At 31.9% G+C, this 21141-nt stretch overlaps 1 protein-coding gene and 2 long non-coding RNA genes across 7 annotated transcripts in view; 1 reads left to right on the plus strand and 2 right to left on the minus strand.

Annotated features, from left to right (window-relative positions):
- The first annotated feature begins 682 nt into the window (after nucleotides 1-682).
- LOC141450247 (growth factor receptor-bound protein 10-like) overlaps nucleotides 683-21141 on the plus strand; it is a 123779-nt gene continuing 103320 nt past the window's right edge. Inside the window, exons 1-2 of one of the 4 annotated variants that reach the window (XM_074120452.1) lie at nucleotides 683-1483; nucleotides 5231-5379. In XM_074120452.1, the coding sequence (XP_073976553.1) occupies nucleotides 5319-5379 (61 nt within the window). In that variant the 5' untranslated portion in view covers nucleotides 683-1483; nucleotides 5231-5318. Of the gene's footprint in view, nucleotides 1484-5230; nucleotides 5380-9322; nucleotides 9454-12053; nucleotides 12303-21141 lie in introns of those variants that run through there. The other 3 variants (XM_074120456.1, XM_074120457.1, XM_074120451.1) reach the window with 3 other exon arrangements.
- On the minus strand, nucleotides 1535-7812 carry LOC141450256 (uncharacterized). The gene is made up of 3 exons (XR_012455987.1): nucleotides 7424-7812; nucleotides 6649-6710; nucleotides 1535-3633 (listed from the first exon to the last, which is right to left on the minus strand). It is a non-coding gene; the product is annotated as an uncharacterized lncRNA (long non-coding RNA).
- On the minus strand, nucleotides 9452-12289 carry LOC141450257 (uncharacterized). 2 transcript variants are annotated; one of them, XR_012455989.1, is made up of 4 exons: nucleotides 12154-12289; nucleotides 11290-11358; nucleotides 9921-10130; nucleotides 9452-9814 (listed from the first exon to the last, which is right to left on the minus strand). It is a non-coding gene; the product is annotated as an uncharacterized lncRNA (long non-coding RNA). The 2 variants fall into 2 exon arrangements; XR_012455988.1 differs by having other exon boundaries at nucleotides 9921-10165.

Below are 21141 nucleotides of genomic sequence, written 5' to 3' on the forward strand. Positions count from 1 at the left end.
TTTCACAAACATTCATCGATTGGAAATAATTTTTAGTTAAATATTCGTTTTATTTGAATACAAAAAACATTATAACGCTTTCTTAAGATGATTTTAATTTTTAAAATTTGTTTTTGTCCATTACTCTTATATAATACGAAGAATTTCAAATAAAATATAATATACAAACACAATGATCTAGTATGCAGGTGGAGTCAGTCCTCGTTACCATAGCAATGGAACCGTTAAACAACTCCGGTTCCAGCTCCAGCAATTTCTATTGGCTAGATTCAGTGAACGAAAAAATGGAACGAGTCCGGTTTCAAAAGGATTTAAATCACTCCGGATTCGACTCCACCAACTCCAGTGGATTTAACCAATGAAAATGCTAGAGCTGGGCCGGAGTCGTTTAACGGTTCCGTTGTCATGGTAACTACGACTGACTCCACCTGCACACTAGATCATTCTGTGTTTGTATATTATATTTTATTTGAAATTCTTCGTATTTTATAAGAGTAATGGACAAAAACAAATTTTAAAAATTCAAATCATCTTAAGAAAGCGTTATAATGTTTTTTGTATTCCAATGAAACGAATATTTAACTAAAAAATATTTTCAATCGATGAATGTTTGTGAAATAGGTGATAGAGTGGGAGGGATACTACACTAAGTAAACCAGTTAGGTAATACTAAATTTTGGCCCAGTTTTACTTTGACCGTCTAGCTGACATGTACACGTTCAAGCTTACGCCAATGAAGATGAGAGTAAGAGTGTCCAGCGCTAAGTTTAAGATTAAGCACACACCTTTTTCTTTTTGTAAAACAATAAGATAATATTTTAAAAGCTTGATATTCAATTCTTAGTTAATAAATATTATGAGTAATTATAATTTTGAAGGGTTAGAATTTTTATGGAATAATTTCCTACCCATTTCCGTTTCTCTACCTTGAATACTCTTGAAGTAAGTTAACTCCAGTCTTCTAGTGGTCAAGCTAGATAATGACAAAACTGCATTGCTTTAATTTATATTTGACTAGCCTATTTTTGTGTTAATATTTGTATTACGTTGTTAATTTTATATTTATCAGAGCAATTGGAAATTAGGGATAGTACTCAATGTGTGTTAAAGAAATATAGTTTTGTTATTAACTGGGAAAGCTAACATTTAATGATATAATAATATAATAAATTGCGTGACATTTGTTCTTATGTTTAATCGTTCCAAACCTTCTGCTGCCTCATTTTCATTTTTATTTGCCTAAATTTTTTGGGGCGGGGCGGAATCACTTTTTTTAAAAATAGGGATTTGAATCAACTCGTTCCACCATCGGACTCGTTCCAATGGAACGAGTCCGCTCAAATAGCCCATCACTACTGTGTAGTGTGTTACACAGAGGACGCTAGGGCGGAAATATCCTTCAAACTGGATGAAAAGTTTTCTAAAAGACGAAACGAGTTTTCTACAGTGAGGAGTTGCCTCTATCGTCGTGCGATAGTTCACTGTACGTATTAGTTTTTTCAAATTTTTTTGTAATTATAATTACCTAATAAAATTATTACTTTTTGAAACTTAATACAATAATTATAACGATCTTGTTTCTGAAGCATAAACTCGTTAATGAACATATTTTCCTGTATATGTTTTATTATTTGTTAACAATTACTTAATTTTTAAATTCAACCAAAATAGAAAATATTTAAAATTAAATAAACTTTTTATAAACAACCACAATCTTAATCTTTTTCTTCTTTTTTTTGTTTAGTTAATTAAATGTACAGTCTAATAAAATGCTATGCACACAAAGTCGTAAGAGTACAGAAATGTAAACAAACCTTACTCACCATGCTGTTTTACAAACATCGATTATCTCAGTTTCGATTTATCATAAGGAACTTCATTTGATTAAATTTATTTATTATTCATTTGAAAATAATATTTCTGATTTCTTTCGGAGAAATTAATTTGCAGTTGTCGTGTTTTATATTTGGAATAAGAAACTGTTTGTTCGTAAATATTACGCTACGGGTGAGCGATAATATTTCTTACAAAAATTCGTCTCCACTTGTTACAATAGTCCGTACCCTCACATAGTAGCCATTGTTAATTACAATATAAACTCACTTAGCCATAAAAAATATAAATATAAACGCTTTAAGCATATTTTGTAACTACCTGTATATCAAGCTAAGGTTTTTTTTAAAAATTTTTTCCTTAATATGTTTCCCTTAATCTGAACTTAATATAGTTTGATGGGTGTATATAGGCGCTAAGCTTGAAACCTCAATTTCAAATTTGTGTACATATGTAAAGTTTGTATATAAATATTATTATTATATATTAATTTCAAAATAATTATTATTACTAAGATTATTAAAGATATTTAATATTATTATTATATATTTAAAAAAAAGGTTTTCCACATTATGCGTTTTGTCTTTCTCATACTTCTCATAAGTAGATATTTTATTATTGTAGAATACTTATTGAGGGTTTTCATCACGTTCTGGAGAAAAAGTTGTTTACAAATTATTGTGTACGTATCAGGGATTTGAATTGATCAAAATAACAAATCATAAATTTTATCTGATTAATTTTTAAAAATTTTAATCAGGATATAATCGGCTAAATTAATCGTACTTTTAATCGTATGACAATTAATTAAACAACTAGATGTCAGATTTAATCGTTAAACAAATTGATTTAATCAATCGCTATATACTTTTCAACTTATGGTTCAAACCATGTTTTGGCGAGACCATCCTAAACTTGCTAAGTTTCTCCAATAAATACTTTTCGATAATTTTTTCAGACTTGGGCACTTTACAAGCATACAGAATCATTTTTACATTATAGTAACCTCCCATTGAAACGACCACTGCCACATTTTATTTTAGGTGGTTAGGACCTTAATTTTTAAGGTATAACAGTCAACCCCAACAAATGGATTACTTTTCCTGCTATATTTTACACTTTTTACATCATTTGAAACACTTCTTTTTTTTTAACATTTATTTTGAAGAGCTTGGTTACAATTTTTTCATATAATAATTTCACTTTAAAAGTTATTTTAAAAAACCTGGCACCGCTTTTGGTGTAATATGAGCCATTTTCCTCTTAATTATTATTATTTTTTGCAAAACTTGCTGCTTCATTTATATCATATTTGTTTAATATTTGTAAAAAAGTTTCTTTGTTAATTATTTTCCACGTTGAAGTTATTTACTCTGGTGGTTCATTTTAGATTTCAATGAACCACTTTGGTACTTTTTTTTTGCAATCATGGTAATTACGTATGCAGAGATGTATGAACGATGTAATCAGTGTGAGTTACATGTATGCGAACGTATGTGGTAAATATTAATATATTTGTGATTTCTATTGTACATCTCTTTACATTATTTCTATATTATTTTTATTTTTCAACATTAGAAAATATTATTGTATGCACTTTTAAATGGAAGTACGGAAATGAGGAAGAAATCACTAATAAGAGAAATGGTAGCAGAAATTTCGGTGCCCATTTAATGCTATTTAGATTAGTTTTTCATTTTATTCTTGAAAATGTACCTCCAACTTTGTGTGGTTATGATTGTTTGGTGGTGTGCTTTCTTTATATTTTTCGATGCTGATGGCTCCTAAATCTTGACGAACCTGAACAGTAATATTTAAAAAAAATAATTTTTTTTTTGCTACTTATTTGAAGTTTTAATTGATAATTCTATTAACTTACTTAATCACATTATTATGTTCGGCTACTTTCCAGATATATGGAAAATGGCAAAAATTATTGTCATTGCTAAACCTGGTAAAGACCCCTCTTTAACAAGCAGTTATCGGCCAATCTCCTTACTTCCTTGTCTTAGTAAGCTGACTGAGAAAATTATTTTAAGAAGACTCACTTCATTCATTGACAGTAATAGCCTATTATCATCCTGCCAGTTTGGTTTCCGTCCAAGGCATTCGACTACTGCCCAGTTAGCCAGAGTAACAGACTTGGTAGAGCACAACTTTAATCTAAACAAGCATACGGGGATGGCTTTGATTGATGTGGAAAAAGCCTTTGATTGTGTTTGGCACAATGGCCTTATCTATAAATTAATTGAGAATGGCTTTCCGAGATATTTAATTTACTTTGTTCAAAGCTATTTAACTAAAAGAAAATTCAGCGTTGCACTCGGTACCACAGTTTCAGGTGTGAGGTTAATTAAAGCTGGTGTTCCCCAAGGCTCAGTCCTGGGGCCTACACTTTTCAACATTTTTATTAATGACGTCACCAAGCTGAAACTCAAATCCAGTTGCTCCCTGCTTGCTGATGATACTGCCTTCTTTATTTCTTCCTTCAGAGTTGACACAATAGCCAGACAATTATCGATAGCCCTTGAAAAATGTTTCAAATACTTTGCAAAATGGAAATTAAGGCCAAACCATGCCAAGACACAAATTATTTTGTTTACACGCCGCAGACCGGTTGTGAATAGATTTGTCCCAATTAACGGCGACTCCCTTCCATGGAGCAAGGAAGTTAAATACCTCGGGTTGGTGTTAGACTCCAAATTAACTTTCACCAAACACATAAACTCAGTGTGCGATAAAGCGGTAGGAATTATGTGCAGTCTCTTTCCTCTTTTGAACCGCAACTCTAACTTAGATTTTCTTAATAAAAAACTTATCTACTATCTCTATATCCGCTCCGTACTACTATATGCAGCCCCTGTGTGGTCCAATACTTGTTGCACCAATTACGGGAAGTTACAAAGAGTCCAAAACAAATGCTTAAGGTTAGTTGGGTCATATCCCTGGTGGACACCCATAGATTACATGCATGCAGCACTTGATGTTGCCAGCGTGTCCACATTTATCTACAACGCTACGAAAAACTTTGTAACTTCCTGTACACATAGTCCCTACCCGCATATAAAAAGTATTATGGACTATAACTTAAGTTCTCTTAATTATAGAAAATACAAACACAAAAGGCTAAAGCATATCTTGCTTTAATTAATCTTATGTAGTAAGGTTTTTTTTAAATTTTTTGCCTTAGCATTAAGTTGGACTTGTACCCAATGTAAATGTTGATATGTTGTGGAGAGGATATAGGCATGCAGCCTGAAACCTCCTTTTATATATATTTGTATAAAAAGTTTTAAATTGTAAATAAACATTTTCAAATTCAAAATATTAAAATGAATTCTAATTTTAAGTTCAGAATAAATTGTTATTATCATTCAGATTTTATTTTTGATTATAGATTACTTAAGTGATTGGCCATAGTTAAAATGGAAGTAGTTTGCCTGTGAAAAAGTGGATCAACCTACAAAAAATTCTTAAACTTGAAAATGGTGAAAATAAATGGAAAATTATTTCTTCGCATCTTCCGGAAAATTATTTCTTCATCTGGTAATTTTTTTTTTTTTTGTTCAACACATTTGCAGGAAATAAGACGATTTGTTTTATATATCTTTAAGCAGAAAAATTTGTTTATAGGCTGTACTAGTTTTAGGAATTGATCGAATTTTTTGAAGCGTAAATTGATCATTGACAGTTTGTTTAGATTTCTTATAAGTTGACAAACGGTTAATTTAGTTTGGCAGAGAGGTTTTTATATTTTTACTTCTCTATTATTTATTTAACATTAAAAATAATAAAGCCAAGTGTTTAACTAATCGTAGAATTCTTTAAAATTAATGTTCTAAACATAATATGTTCATATTATGATGCTATCCTTTCCAAGGTGTAAAGTTATGATAAAATAAATGTCGGGGGTCCTTATTCACTAGTGCACTCTATAACCAACTTTTAAAACCATATGTCAGTATAACAATGTTGACTATTATATTGTCAGTTTTTAAAATTACTTTTTTTTGTTTTAATCTTCGAACTATAATTTAAAAACACAGTTCGCAAAAAATAAAGTGAGAGCGCATATCTTGTAAGCAAATATAACTATAAGTAAAATATGGGATAAAAAATGTTCACTTTTTTTTTGAAAAGCGTTCTACTGTTTTGGGATTAATAGTGAGCGGAATTCAAACATCGAACAAAAAATAGATGCATTAACGAAAATCGATATGTACAACAGTGAAGATTGAAAAAGAAAGCTAGCCTTGAAAAACAATTTAAAATTAAAATACAAAATCATCATAAAAATTTGGAATCCAGCTTCAACTTTGTTTTTAAATTTTTCATCAGGTTTTCAGAATCCATGATGAAAATTGTAGCGAGTGCCAATAATCTTTACATTTTTTTTTCCATACAAATAAATTGCTAGCAGCTGTTTCGCTTTTAGATTCCGGCCTTTCATCACCAACATGTTTTTGTTTGAGGCAAATGTGGGCAAAAATATGTGTGACCCAGTGTTAGTAGCGGTCGACATGGAATAATAAGTTGAACAAATTTCAGTGGATGGATTTGTTCTATTTTAGATCTTTCAGTACTGAACCCAGCCGTCGTCCAATCATCATATCATTGATGGGTGGAAAGCTATAAGGAATCCCTCATAGGATTGTAGTGAAAATTGAGTATTGTCCAAGTATTTGCCAGCGTATGTTTTAAATACAAAGTAACATTGGGACTTAGTTTAAATTAATTCCCTGTACTAAGAGAAGTATGGAAAATTGAGTTGCTCCTCTATTGGAACCCAGAACAATACTTTATGATTATACTTACCATACTTTGTCTCATTTCCCAGTATTTGTTCAAAGAAGAAAGTAGTCTCCTTCGCTGAATGCCTATGAATCAAAAGACCAAATAGTAAACTAGTCACCAATTTTGCAATAATTTTGTAGTAATCATTTTGGTTACTCTAAAACTCGACTTGAGGCAATCTGCATTGCATCTACATGAGATCTAGACAGGACCACAGAACTTTCAGACAAGCTCTATGCTTAAGATTCTTATATGTAACTGCACTCAGATCTGTACTAACTTAAACTTGTCCCATTAGTAAGACTGCAATGTATGAGCCGAACGTTTTCCAAAATAAAGTGCTGTGTATCGCAATTGTTCACCTTGGTACGAAATAAACAAATACACAGAAAGCTCAAAGTAACCACAATAAAAGAGTTTAAAGATGATAATAAACATATTTTTTGAGAACCAACGTACTGTGGAAGCTGAACAAGATTACGTTCTCGGGACAGAAACAGACTAACGACGGCTTAAAACATAAACTAACACAGGGCCTACTTCAAACCTTTTAAGATAATTTAATATATACTTTGTGCTTACACTTTTTTTGTATTTATTAAGGCAGAAACAAAGTGTTTGGAACATTTCATCGTGTTTTCATATCTACGAAAGATTATTCTCAACTGGACATAACAACATTTTAAATAGTAGTTGATTTTTTTTATAATTTACACTTTATCTAATTTTGCGTACATTGCTCAGAGTGTATATTTGGTGCTTCTTCAATTTTCAATTGTATCAAACTGTTACTTACACTTAAAACTCAGTAGAGTGCTATGTATAAAGCTTTTCGTATTGATTCAGCCAATCTTGCGTATTCTTCTTTAAGAATATCCTCTCTTATGGTTACAGGTGTGAAAGGCAGGTCGAGAATGTATTCTATATATAATTTACACTTTATCTAATTTTGTTTATATCGCTCAGCGTAGATATTTGTCGCTTTTTATCAAATTACCGGGGCAAAATAATACACTCGCCTTATCTATCGAATCAAGATAGGACTCGGGCACATTGAAGAGCTTATTTATAATCTGTTTAATACATTAATTTTACCATTGAAATCATTTAATTTAACTATCCGATAAATGCGTGTAGCATGATAAATGCAAAATGTCATAAAAATAAACAATAACCTCCAGGTAACCTTCCTTTACCATTATTATCTGATGTGACACAGCTGCACTCTTTTATTCTGAGCTGGAGTTAATTATGTAGCCTTATGCGTGCACACGTCTGTTATTCTCTTCAACTTCAACATTGTAAAGTTAATATTTCCTGTTTAAAATTTGATCACGATTTTTTTTTTTTTTTTTTTAGAGAGAATGAGAGAAAATGCTGTGTACACTTTATTCCACTATCTCGGCTTACCATGTAGAACTTTTATTAATTGTCACTGTTTTAGTACTTACCAGTAAAGAAAGTATTGCGATCGTGATAAATTTCAAAGTTTTCAGCAGATTTTTGAGGCCACCTGAGTCCCAAAGGATGATTCTTTAAAAAAAGTAGTCCTTATGTATATTGTGTGAATAAAACATCTCAAAAACTAGGATTCTCAGGAGGTTGGAACTTACATATTTTTTAATTTCATTAATACAAGGTCAAAATTTCTCAACCAAAAGTAGTACTGCTTTACCAAAATTGATTTCTAAAAAGTACTTAATGGCTTTTCCATTCTTTCTCTTGAGATTTTTCTCAGTAAAAAATAGTTCCAAAGATTTTCTTTGCTTGCATATTATGGTCGTGTTTAGGTATATCTTTTATTTTTAAATTTTTTTTTTTTTTTACAGAAAAATAAACGTCTAGAGCTCTTTTTGAAGAGTTGCAAGGGTGGGTTTCGCTCTTATGTACCATTTTGGTATTATGTACGCTCATGAACCTTTACATATTATAAATACGGGTAAAAAAAAAAGTATATATATTTGATAAATGGAGTTTAATCAAAAATTAAAATCAAGATTTTTTTGGGGGGGTTATACCTTCCACTTAAGTACTATTTCTTTCAGCATAGTGTGCCAGTTCTCTAATATATTAATTAAGGCAGATTAAATAAGAGTGTGGAAAATTCCAAATGTGGGGGGCAGAACCACTTTTGAGTTTTTTTTGTTGTTGTTTATTATTAAGGTGCCACCAACGATTTGTTGCCATTATCTTTCGTTTATAGATTAAAAGCTCTTATTTGAATATCTTTCCTGGGGAACTGGTTTTTGGGGCATTCTGGAAGTAGGACTTAGCGAATCGAATATCGTAGTGTGATTGGTCAGGTAAGCCTCACTGGGCTCGTTAATTTAGTGCGCTTCTGAATTGCTAGTAAGGGCAATCTGATTACCAGATGAAGAACTAAGATTGGACATACCTAATTATTGTATAAAATTTTCAAATTCAAATTTTTTACTTGATTTCTTTCTTAAAAATTTATTTGTTAAAAGTAATACGTAATAAGTCAAATTTACCTCTAATCTGTCTGAATAACGAGCTATCAATTATCTGTACTTACTGCGTGTGACATTGCAGTTCACGAATTGGTACATTATATATACAGCTGACAAATAAAGTAGTAGAAAAAAGAAGTCTAGTCAATTTATTTCAATTCGGCAAATTGTTGTCAATTTGACCTTTGAGGTTATCTACTTTGAGTGGCAGACCAGGGAGAGGAGTCTAATTAAGGTGTAAGTGTTGTGGGGAAGAGGCGATTTGGAACGATTCTCTTTGGAACAGAGATCTAGTTGGCTTCGATCGCTCCAAAAAGTAGAAACGTATTTCAGCGAACATGGCGGCCAGCAAACGGTAAGATAAGCTCTTTTTATTTATGCTTTCTGATCTTAAATGATTTTGTCTCAAATTGGACGATTATTTGTCATTTTGAGGATCAAACCTGATCTATTTTGGGCTGACTTTTTTTTTAGTCGGAAGTACATCTTTACTGAATATTTATTTTTTCTTATCTCCTAGCAACCGGAAATGAATCGGGTTTAATTTTCAAAATTACCGTTAGAATATTATTTACTGCCCTGAAAGTACTTTCCTAGAGACGTACGTTTGTTAGACTGATATTTTGTATAACTAGGAATTTTGGTTCGACAATGCACTCGACGAAGAATAGCTTAACTTCACCTTATCCCTAAGGACCACGTTTAAATAATGTTTCCTGGAACAACATTTCAAATAAAAGTAATAGTCCTATATGAATGTACATGAGACATACAAAGTTTAAATAAATCAATTGAAACTATTTATGTTAAAACTATAAATACCGTTCTTTGAAGTAATTCTTCCGAAGAGCCGATAAGCAACAAATTTGTGATTAACTATTATATTCCATTGTTCAAAATTGTTATCAAGATTTTGAAATCGTAAATTATTTACTAGAGTAGCACTTTAGACTGTAAACTTAAACCGCCAATCTCTTAGTAGCTTTTCAATTTCTTACTAACTTCCAGATTGCTTGAAAACTGTTCGTGACACTAAAATGATGGATTAGAGGGGGATGATGGATTTACTAAAAAAAAAAAGTATTGATTTAAAAGTAGTAATATTACTTAAAAGTTATTTTGAAAGTGGGGTAAGTCCATTTTTTGTTATTTCGAGATATTTAAGGTTTTGCGGTTCAATAAATTTAAAAATATTGCTAAATATTAATAGACATATTTTTTGTATTTTGTGGTGTTAGATAATGTAAGTTTATAATCCAATAGTGTTTATAGTGCTGGCTATGAAAAATAAAGGTTTTATTATAACTAAATGGACTTGCCTCACTTTCAAAATTAATGAATTATTGCAATCGTTGATTTAAATGGATAATATTTCAGTCGTATCAGTCTTTTTTTAACAATAAAAACAAAATACTAATCAATGGTTCAACCATTCTTCTTTCTTTGAATCATTTTGGTCCGAATTGCCTTCGTATTCAGATTCTGATTCCAAGATTTTTCTTTTATTACCGATTGTCGTGGGTCTTATTTCTACAAACACAATAAAATTACTTGCAAATGAGGATTTTATTGAAATGGCGTCATTACCCAGAAAGGTATTTCTATTTTATATTTGTTACCTACCAAATTCACTTTCAGATGCATCAGAGTTATAATTACCGTTGTAATCGGTTTCAGCCATTTTTTCTTTTTATAAAATTAACCACAATCTGTTATTAATTTTCAAATAATGAAACTTTTTTCGTACACCGAGCACAAAACAACACAACTTACTTGATAGCCGATAAGTCGAATGTTATTCAATTTACAGTTTTTCAGAATGTCGCCGATAGTACTAAAATTTCCGGATGTTGGTGTTTTAGTATCGAAACACAAAATTAAGATGTACTTAATTAATAATAAATTTTATGAAATATTGTACCATCACCGATTACCAATATCAAAGATAGATAGATAAGACATGATGTTATACCGTCACATTTGCTTCACCATACAGCAACCGGAGTTAAATTTTGCTGTACGGTTAAATAATTTCAACCTGAGATGGACTTGCACCATTTTCAAATTAAATATATTTACACTATTGTTAAGAGCTAAAACTTCCACCTCCCAAATAGTAGGATTCTGAATTTTTTTTGACTCTAAATTGTTTACAGATAAAAAGATCATACTAAGTTTTATCTATAATTACCATTATCTTCATTTTTTCAAAAATGGAGTTGCCCCACTTTAAAAATATACGGCTCATATGTACGAAAGTCTAAAAAAAATATTTGAAGTTATTAAAAAAATAAAAATTAGAAAATTGACAAATTCTTTTTAGTAAAGTTGGTTGTAAAATTGTTTTAAAAGCTTGGAATTTTGCACAAAAAAAATACTTATCCACTTTTTTAATAAATAGAACACAGTACTGTAATTGTACTGAAACAGTACTTTAATGAATAACCTAGCCATCTCTGCTCTCAGAAGTGAGGGAAATAATTTTTTCCCTGGATTTAGAAAAAAAATGTTTTAGAACAATATGATTAAAATAACTTTTACCACTTAAAGGAAAATGGTTGAAACTATTTATCTCGAAAGTGTAAAACAAAAATCAATTAATTAAAATGGTATTTCCTGTTTTGTCTTAAATTTGCATTTCGTTTTTGAGATAATTTGTGAATACACAACCTAGACATTTTTCCAAAAATCTATTTTTTTCGAATTCAAAATCTGGTATATCCACAATGAAAATTAAATTTCGAAAATCTGGATGATGATAATACTTATTTTTATAATAAAAAATAAATTTATAGCATTAGAGTATTGTAGAGGTTAGTTTGAATGTTTTGGGTCTAAATTTCATGAATAAAGTTTTAGTTCTAAACTTAGCCAATACGGTAGCTTGGCTTGTGAATTATTTATTGTTTACAAAAGTATTCTTTTTTATAATGGCCAAGAGGGGGATTATTGAACGATTGTCTAGAAACAACTAGCAAGATTTGTGTGTATAACAAAGAGTTAATATGTAAACAAGAGTGCCATAGGTCAATACAGGTTATATAAAGATACTTACACTCATTTATATATTATTTGTCTCGTGATTTGTTGTGCGTGTGTTCTCTGATAATCACACTGACATGGCTGAAGCTGGAGGAAATAGTTCCAGCGGTTCGGGGAATGAAAGTGACAATGATCACAGTATTTGCAGATTATTTTCAAGTAGTAAGTTTTTCAAAACAATTTATATTTTTAATTTAGTTAAAAAAAAAAAAGGTTGGAAGCCACGTTTGATTATAGTTTTGTTCGATTTTTTGCTTGCAATTGTTTAGTAAGAAAAGATTTATAATCATGGAAAATGGCCCATTGTGAGTTTATCGCAGAAAATATTTGTTTTTCCCCCTTTACGAAGTCGTGGTTTTTTTACATATTTCCTTTGTGTGTAGATTCCACGTAAAATTTTCTGAAATTAATGGTGGGGGGCGATCATGTGTTAAAAAAAAAATTACTAAACGGATATAACTTTACTCAGTGGATTGTTCACTTTCTCCAAAAATGGCTCCTAGGCTGTAAACTTCTTGTGCATTACATGTACTTATACATTACTAAATTACTTTAATCATTCGTTTTAGAAATCTTTTTTTTAGGAGAGGTTATGATGGGCTTTCCTGTAAGGTTACTTTTTCATTGTAATTTAAGATTTTACAAACAGTAAATTTTTGGTAATAAATAAATAAGACGCCAATATTTGGCATTCGAAGAATATTTGTTAATTTGAACCTTGAAAATATTCACGCAGATTTGTTTTTGCTTTTTCTCTTGTTTCTTGGGAGTGTAAGTTATCATTTTTGAAATCGTGATAAGTTTTTTTGTTTTGAATTGCCACAGGAAAAAACAATATCACCATTTAAAATAATAATAAGCTGAACTAACAATTTAGAGGAAAACATTTGGCTCATTCTGTTAAAAAATAACCCAAAATGATCAATAATGTATTATAGAATCTACGAAGGGGAAAAACAATAAAATGGCGCTCAGAGGAAAGTCTACTTACTCATCAACTTCACTCTGAGTAGTACTCGCTATCGAATATTATTGGAAAAAGTTATAAATCTAAAAGTGTGCATTTAGGATACCAATTTTGTGGAAAACCAGTGAGAAAACCTCAAAAAGTGGAAAAGTCGTCCATCCAATATTAGTAAAAGTGGTAGTTGCGTCGAAAGATCTCGTGTTATATTATGATATCCTCTAGCGGGAGACGATCTAATTATATTTGAAGCTTCTTGTCTTATTTCTTTTCTTTTAAACATTTTGGTCATACACACAAACTACTTCTTCAGATTTAGAGTATTTCAAAAGCATATTTCTAGTGAAAAAGCAGTATAGAATATTTGACACAACAAAACGATCATGAAATGTGATTTTCTTAAAAGTAATAAGGTTAAGTAAACATTTGTAAGCATTTTCGTATGATTTTTCCCCTACTACAAATCTTAAAGCTGACTTGGAATTTTTACTTACTCTTGACGCCTCACAAAAATAAATATTGAAATCGTGCAGATTTATTTTGAGTATACTTTGGAAATATAAGTTCGAGTTTTGAGTGGTCTTCAGCTCGGTAGATTTTTTGTCGTTTTAAACTTCATTTCAGGACACTATTTTTAGGGATATGGTTATGCTTTACCCTAAAGTTCTAACCATTCTACTTAATCGTGAAAAAATTGTGAAAGTAATCACGACAAACTTCCTAATGCATGAATTTTCAGAATTTAATATGAGCATTAAAGTGAATGTTGGTGAATAAGAATAAAAACATTGATATACATACATAATAGATTCACATAGGTACATTTTTTCATAGATAACGTAAAAATTAAATCTTTCGTTAGATGGACGTTAAGCCCCGCCTGAAAAAAAAGTAAGTGATAACATTTGTAAATAAATTTAATATCAAAAGTAAATTAATTAATATTAACTGATCCATCACAATAAAAGATATTCTTTGATTAAATAATAAATAGAATAGATTTCAGAAAAAGTTAACAACAAAGTGTATCCTATTGCTAGAATTTTAAGAGAAGGTTTAAGTAGAATAGGTTAGGTTAACTTCTACTCAAAATACACATCTAATGCAATTTTGTATATTAATGATAACTGTATAATCCTATTACATATATTATATTGGTCACACTGTTTGTATCCTTAGATCGTCTATCACCTCAACATTGGCTTGGTTAGTTTTTTAGTTATCGGCAGCCATTATTGTTTGTGGACAAAGAATCTTAGAAGACTTTTTTACTTATTATTTTAAGATTTTATTGAAAGTATTAATTTAAAGTGGTAAAATTTGTAGAATTAATAACTATATTTCATTTATTATTAACGAAGAGTATTAAAAATTTTATTTATTTCTGTCTTCATTAAGAAACGTTGAAGTCATCTCACAATGAAATTTGTCTAAATTTATTTAGTTTATTTAATTTCCATTACTTTTGCCGTGTATGTATTAAATAATGCGGAAGTTTGCTTACCCATCTGACTAAATTAAATTGAAAATCCTTTACCCTGACAAAGGTTAATTTTAATATTTTTACATAAAACGGGGAATTCTTGATTCTGTTAAGATAATCTTTGTAATGGCTGAAACATTTATTTTTATTTTTTAAATACATACGTCCTTCCGATTTACAATTTTTATTTGAAACATTTTCTTAATTTACTTCTTCAGTTTTATGATTTCCTTTTTATTATTATTATTATATTATTATTGCTAAGGCTACTTTTGCTTTAATGAAACAATTTGGATATTATTGCAACACTTATCGTAAAAATAGATGAGCGAAGGAACAAAAATATATTAAATATACATATTTAAGGGTAAGATATTATAATAAGTTGAGGCCATATGACGACCAATAATACATTCTTTGCTTATCTCAGCCGAACTGTCCACCCACACCTTTCTGACGTCACACCTCCTCTATGTTTCTCCAAATAGGACAAAAACTTGAGAAGAAGCCGCCATCAACATGAGTAATGTGTTCTCAGTATTCATCCCCTCTACCTGCAGGTTTTATTGCCATGGTAACCGAAACAGTTGCACGTGTTGTTGCTAAAAACTGACGCAAGAATCACATAACGTAGCGTCACGCACTTGATGCATGTGATGAATTGCAATGATCGTATCCCAAAGTTTCAAATTAAGTACTAAATATTGTATTACCATTATTATTAGATTTACAAATATACTTCGCTCTGAAGTTTTGCCCATTTTCTACGTCTAATGCTATCTTTCAGTAAAGGCTTGACTTTCATTTTTTATTTTTATTTTTCGGCCTTCTGACGTTAATACTCATTCATTAACTTAAATTCATGTTAAGACATGAATGTGGTAGCGGGGCAGTGGGGAGCTTCGGTCCTCTCTAACGTGTCATTTCAGTGTAATTTATGGTCTTATCTCTTTCATAATAATGAAATAAAATAAATGATTTACTAAAAAAAATTAGAAAGTGAAGGAATTGACGTTACCGGAAGTGAGGATTTCTCGTAAAATGATTCCTACGATTTCCTTTTTAACTTCGTGTACCCTAATTGTTATTTGAATGATTATTTTATTTGAAATTTATTTTTAGGGTTTTGGGTGTGGTTCCCTCTTAACGAGCAATTTCTCTGACTTTTACGGTAATACCTACCCGTGTTCTATTTCTGAGGTCCCAGGGTTTTGCTAGAGTTCCTAGTTTGGGAAGAATTGTTTCATAGGAGGGAGAGATTTCTTTTTGTCCCCTTCATTGCGCTAATAAAAGTGGTGCTTTTTAAGAAGTACCTTGAGAATTCTATTTAGAGGAAGTGGCGTTTTGTCTTTGGATTTCTGAGGAAATGATGTCACCAAAATCTGATCTAAACACAATACGCCCACTTTTTTTTTTTGAAAATAAAATCAATCTTATTCAGTTTATTGGTCCTTTCTTACTAGAAGGAATATTTCTATTGTTCTGGGGAAAAAGCCGGAATGATTTGACTGTGTGTGTGTGAGTAAGATTGATTGTAAAACGAGGGCACCAAGTTATAAATAAAGTGCGCCGGCCTCGATAAGGAGGACTGGGCCCAATTCCAAACAGAGTAAATACTTGTAAGTCTGCAGGAATCGCTCGAATTGTCATGGGCCAGCTCCTGCAGTCTCCTGCAGTACTGTTCAGTTGGGTTCATTTGAGGTAACTACTGCTTAACTCCAGTTTCTACTTGCCCTCGCTTTGCTGATTTTTCGTTTTGAGATATCACCGGAAGTATTCCTCTCGAGGTTTCTAAAGCACGAAAAAAGTGCTTTATACAAAGTATGTCCGGTCGCTGTGTATGAGTCCACTGTAACTTAAAAACGAATAATCATAGAACCTTGAATATTGATACCTCGAGTGCCGCCATTAAAGGAAGCCACAAAATAAGGAAACCGGAAAAGACTAAATGGTTTTCCTGTTTTTTTAAAGATTTTCACGAAAATGGTTCCCATGGTTTCTTTAAAGTTGTGTAGATCTCTAAACTTGTTATTATTTGAAACTTTTTTTTCCCCGCCAGAAAAATTAGATTGAGGCAATTGTAAGCAACGGAAGTAGTAATGGTTTCCATGTAAAGGGGCCGGGGAAAATGAGTTGGGTAGATTTCCCTCTATAGGGTGTCATTTTGTCTGTACGGACCTGTCTCTAAGGGAGGTTAAAGGTGCTGCTAAAGTCCAGTTGGGAGAAAATTCCTGAACCGGAACTGCCTCTTCATTAAAAGGAATATCCGCTTTCCGGAAACTGGATGCTAAGATTTCCTGTGAACTTCATGTCACCATACATTGGGCACACATAGATTTTCTTACTTTTTTTTTGTTGTTATCATTTTTCTGGATGAAATACGTTTTGAGAGTTTAAACATTGTAAAACAATGGTAAGAATTAAGAATGGCTCAACTGTTTGCAGGAAATAGGTGAGCTAGAACCTTAGCCTGAGAAGTGAGAGGAAGTCGTGTGGGTATGTTCGCGCCGGATTTTATTTCCGGTTACCCCTGAGCATACATCTGTACAGCTGTTATCGTCATAAAAGTTTTATTGGGCATTCATTTAGGGTGATGCGAGTTTTTTGGGGGGGGCAATTAATTAGGGATTTTCCAAAAAATTTTGGAATTTGAACCTTTTTGAACCTCCCAGATTTGAGATAAGAATTCGCCCCAATGTTTAGCGATGTTTTACGCAAATAAACATTTTATCTCTTTTGTTTGACTTTTTTTTAAAGCATTTCCTGTAACGTGATGCTATCCTTAATAAAGCTTGAATCCTTATTAAAGCTTACTTGAACTTTATTAAAGCAAGTTAAGATGGTGGTACACAGTGTTGTTTACTTATTTAATTTATATTTTTTTTATAAAGATATCAGTTTCCTATGAACTTAGATCGCAATCGATATTTCCGCAATAAGTTCGTATTTCCTGATTATCTTTTTATCTAAATTAAAGCCCATATCTTGGGGCCACGATATTCGTTCCCCCACCCACCAGTGTTACTCAACAAAATGTCAATATTTACGTTTTTAATTAGAATTTACGATCGTTTAGTGAATGGCCTGTCCTGATATTTCCTCACACTCAACAACCAGATAAAATAGAGGAATCACTGATAATTCCATTTTGGATTTATTGATATCGATATCTCTTCAAACCGGATCTTCCACTCACGTAATTAGTTAATTTTTTTTTTTTTTTTTACTTAAATAGTAATAATAATAATAATAATATTAATAATAAGTAGGGAACGGATTCGTATGTATTTACATATTTTTTTCTAGGCAATTTACAGACGTTTTTCAGCTAGAAGTATTCATACTGACACTTTTTAAGCCGTTTGAGTCTACTTTTATTTCACATATTTCCACATATTTGGATGTTATCGCATATTTATACATATTTGATTAAAATAAATAAATATTTCTACATATTTAATCAAAATATGTACATATTTTTCATTTTGGGCATATTTTCATAATTGGGAGGTGGTTGACTGGAACTGTGAACCACAGTGGGTAAAATGGTTATTGTAATTTACACAGAATGCTGCTAAACAGTGACGGGCACTTGTTAGTTCTTTGAAGTTGTCTGACGTTGTCTGTTCTTTCAGCTCGTTCGTTGAAGTGTCCAATTCATTTCGTTCGGTCACTTAGTGTATTACTTTTTTGGATGAAATGCCACGAAAATCGGCCTCAAACAAACAACTGGTTGCTAAATATCTTCGCGAGTTTCCAACAGAACTTTTTCGAAGTGATGGAGACATTTTGTACTGCACAGCTTGTGACAAGCGCGTTTCTTGCTCTCAACGTTCCCAAGTCACCCAATATATTGCCACCGGATCGCACATAGAGAATAAAAACAGAAAGAAAGAGAGGACGTCCTATCAAGCCTTCCTTACATCTCCATCATCAAGTACGTCTACTCTGAGTACAGATCTGTGTCGGGCTTTGGTTAGAGCAGATATCCCTTTCCACAAACTTAAAAATCCTCATTTCAAAGGATTCTTGGAGACCTATATTGGGAAAAAAATGCCTGACGAGAGCACTCTGCGGAAAAACTACCTGGAAGATATCTATAAAGATTTCATGTGGTTGCAAACAATTTCGAAGAGTGAAGTTTTCAAAATTGAACATTTAACACATCTTTTTATAAATAGTAAAAATGTTCTTTGTTGTATAAATCATTATAACTTGTAAAAACAAATTATTTTGTTCCTAATAAATTATTATAAATTGTAAAAATGTTCTTTTCTTGTATAAATAATTATAACTTGCCCCCCCCCCAAAAAAAATCCATTTTCATAAAAAAAAAGGTCCATTTTACTTAAATATTCCAGAAAATATTTTAAGAAAATCACATATTTTCCACATAATTGACGAAAATAAATGCATATTTTAATTAAATATTTGGCATTTTTAAATACATAAATATCCGTTCCTTAATAATAAGAATAGTAATAATAATAATAATAGTATAGTCGTAATAAAGGGAAGGGATTAGCTATGAGGTTAGCATACTGGACTCCCACGCGGAGGTCCCGAGTTCGAATCCGGCTGCTGACCCTTAGATTTTCTCTTCCTAGGAGCTTCTTACAGCTCACTGTCCGGTGATGGGCAGTGTTGTCTGTAACGAGAGAACACTGTCCGGAGGCCGGCAGTGCACTGGATAAAGCTCCGGGCGCTAATAACCTCAGCTGTTGATGCGCCAAAAAAAAAAAAATTAAATAAAATAAAAATAGTCGTAATAATAATAATAATAATGATGATAAAGGAAGGGATAGCTGAGTGTTTAGCGAATGCTGGATTCCAACACGGGGATCGCAGGTTCGAATCCAGCTGCTGGCCTCTTAGATTTTCTCCCTCCAGGAGCTCACTGTCCGGTGATAGACAGTGTTGCCTGTAACAGAGGTCTGGGCAGTGCACTGAAAAAAGCCAGGGTGGCCAATAACCTCAGGAGTTTAAAGCACTTTGAATCATTTAAAAAAAAAAAAAAAATCACTCATTTCAAGCCGCTGCGCAGTAAATAAATAAATACCAAGAGAACTCTCCCTCTAATTATTTGGGCGGCCTCAATTTATGGCAATTATTTACTATCCATCACTTTGTGTTTGCCTGCTTCTCTGACGTAATTTATTATTATCAACAATATGGCTCATATTGTGCTCGATAAGGCAGCGGCGCTAGCAAAGTGAGCTTGGTCTTGACACAGTTCTAGTCATCCTAGTTATTTAAACAAACACAGCCTACAATTTCTGGTGGGGGGTAGACCTAGTAGTATACCTACCTCTAACGTCTCATTCAAGTTTAATGTATCATTTTACTAACAGCAGTGTTGGGCAAAACTAAAAATTTTTCCAAATAAAGAACTGATAACCTCCACAATGGTTACAGGCTAGCGGAAGTCCTGTGTACAGTGCGTACACACACCATGTTTCGTAAATGACAATTTTTAGATTATTTATCTGCAAACTATTTAAATTTTAGAAATTATTTTGACGTTTAACTCATTTAACATCCGCCTGTCCAAACTCAGTTTCTTTTTGGCCTTTTTTCAATTTGTTCTGTTTTTGAGTTGACAAAATAATTATACATTCTTCCTGAAGTGCGTGTCGCTTTAGAAGGCCTTGGAACAGATATTTTGCCACAGTATCTTAAATAATAAATAATTTTTTTTTTAAAAAAAAAAGTTGCAGTTTAACATTTTTGTTGTTGTCTAACTTCGCATTTAAGGCAAGTTCTTCGCAATGTTACACCAGATTATCGGTTTCGTCGTGTGGCCTTTTTAGGCATCGTAGCAAAAAAAGGGGGATTTACGTGGTTTCACGTACAGGTTCAATATTTGACCAATTTATTTTCTCTTATACTTTCACTTACTGTGATATGGTGAGAGAAATTATTGTAATCGAACAGAATAATCGATTTTGCAGTCGATGCGCCGAAAAAAATAATCGATTTTGAGCTTTCACCGGAAATCTCCTTTTTGCGGCCCACAGTGTCTAAAAGCTGCTACATCTACAAAGGTATCTCCATTTCTCCTCTCTCATTTCCGGTCAGTGTGCGGCCACAGAATATAAAAAACAAAAAAAAAACACAGAAAGTGGAAATTCGATACATCGATTAAGAGATCGCCAAACTGATCGATATGCGTACATGATACATCCTGGTACTTCAAATTATCTCAGTTCCACCCACTTCAGTAAACGGCTCCTACGATGTTCTGTTACTCGGTTTTTTCTAGTTCCCATATGTTAAGTACATAGATCCAAAATTTGTATTGAAAAACATTTCTCCAGAAAAAAAAGTCTATTGAGGGTACTTCTTGGAGAAGGGGTGGGGTGGGTGTTTCAGCGAACTTCCTCTAAAGTACCATTTTCGTATACTGAGCTGTCTTATTACCTGAATAATTTTTTTTTTCTTTTTTTCCCAAAGATGAGTTAAAATTGTAGCTAGAATCCCGCGAATCCCAGTTTTGAAGAAAAATTCTCCTCAACCGGAAATAGCCCGCTACTCCGAGGATTGCTAACGTTTTT

Source organism: Rhodnius prolixus, unplaced genomic scaffold (assembly GCF_049639745.1).
Source record: "Rhodnius prolixus isolate KJV_2025 unplaced genomic scaffold, Rpr scaffold_2, whole genome shotgun sequence".
NCBI lineage: Eukaryota > Metazoa > Arthropoda > Insecta > Hemiptera > Reduviidae > Rhodnius > Rhodnius prolixus.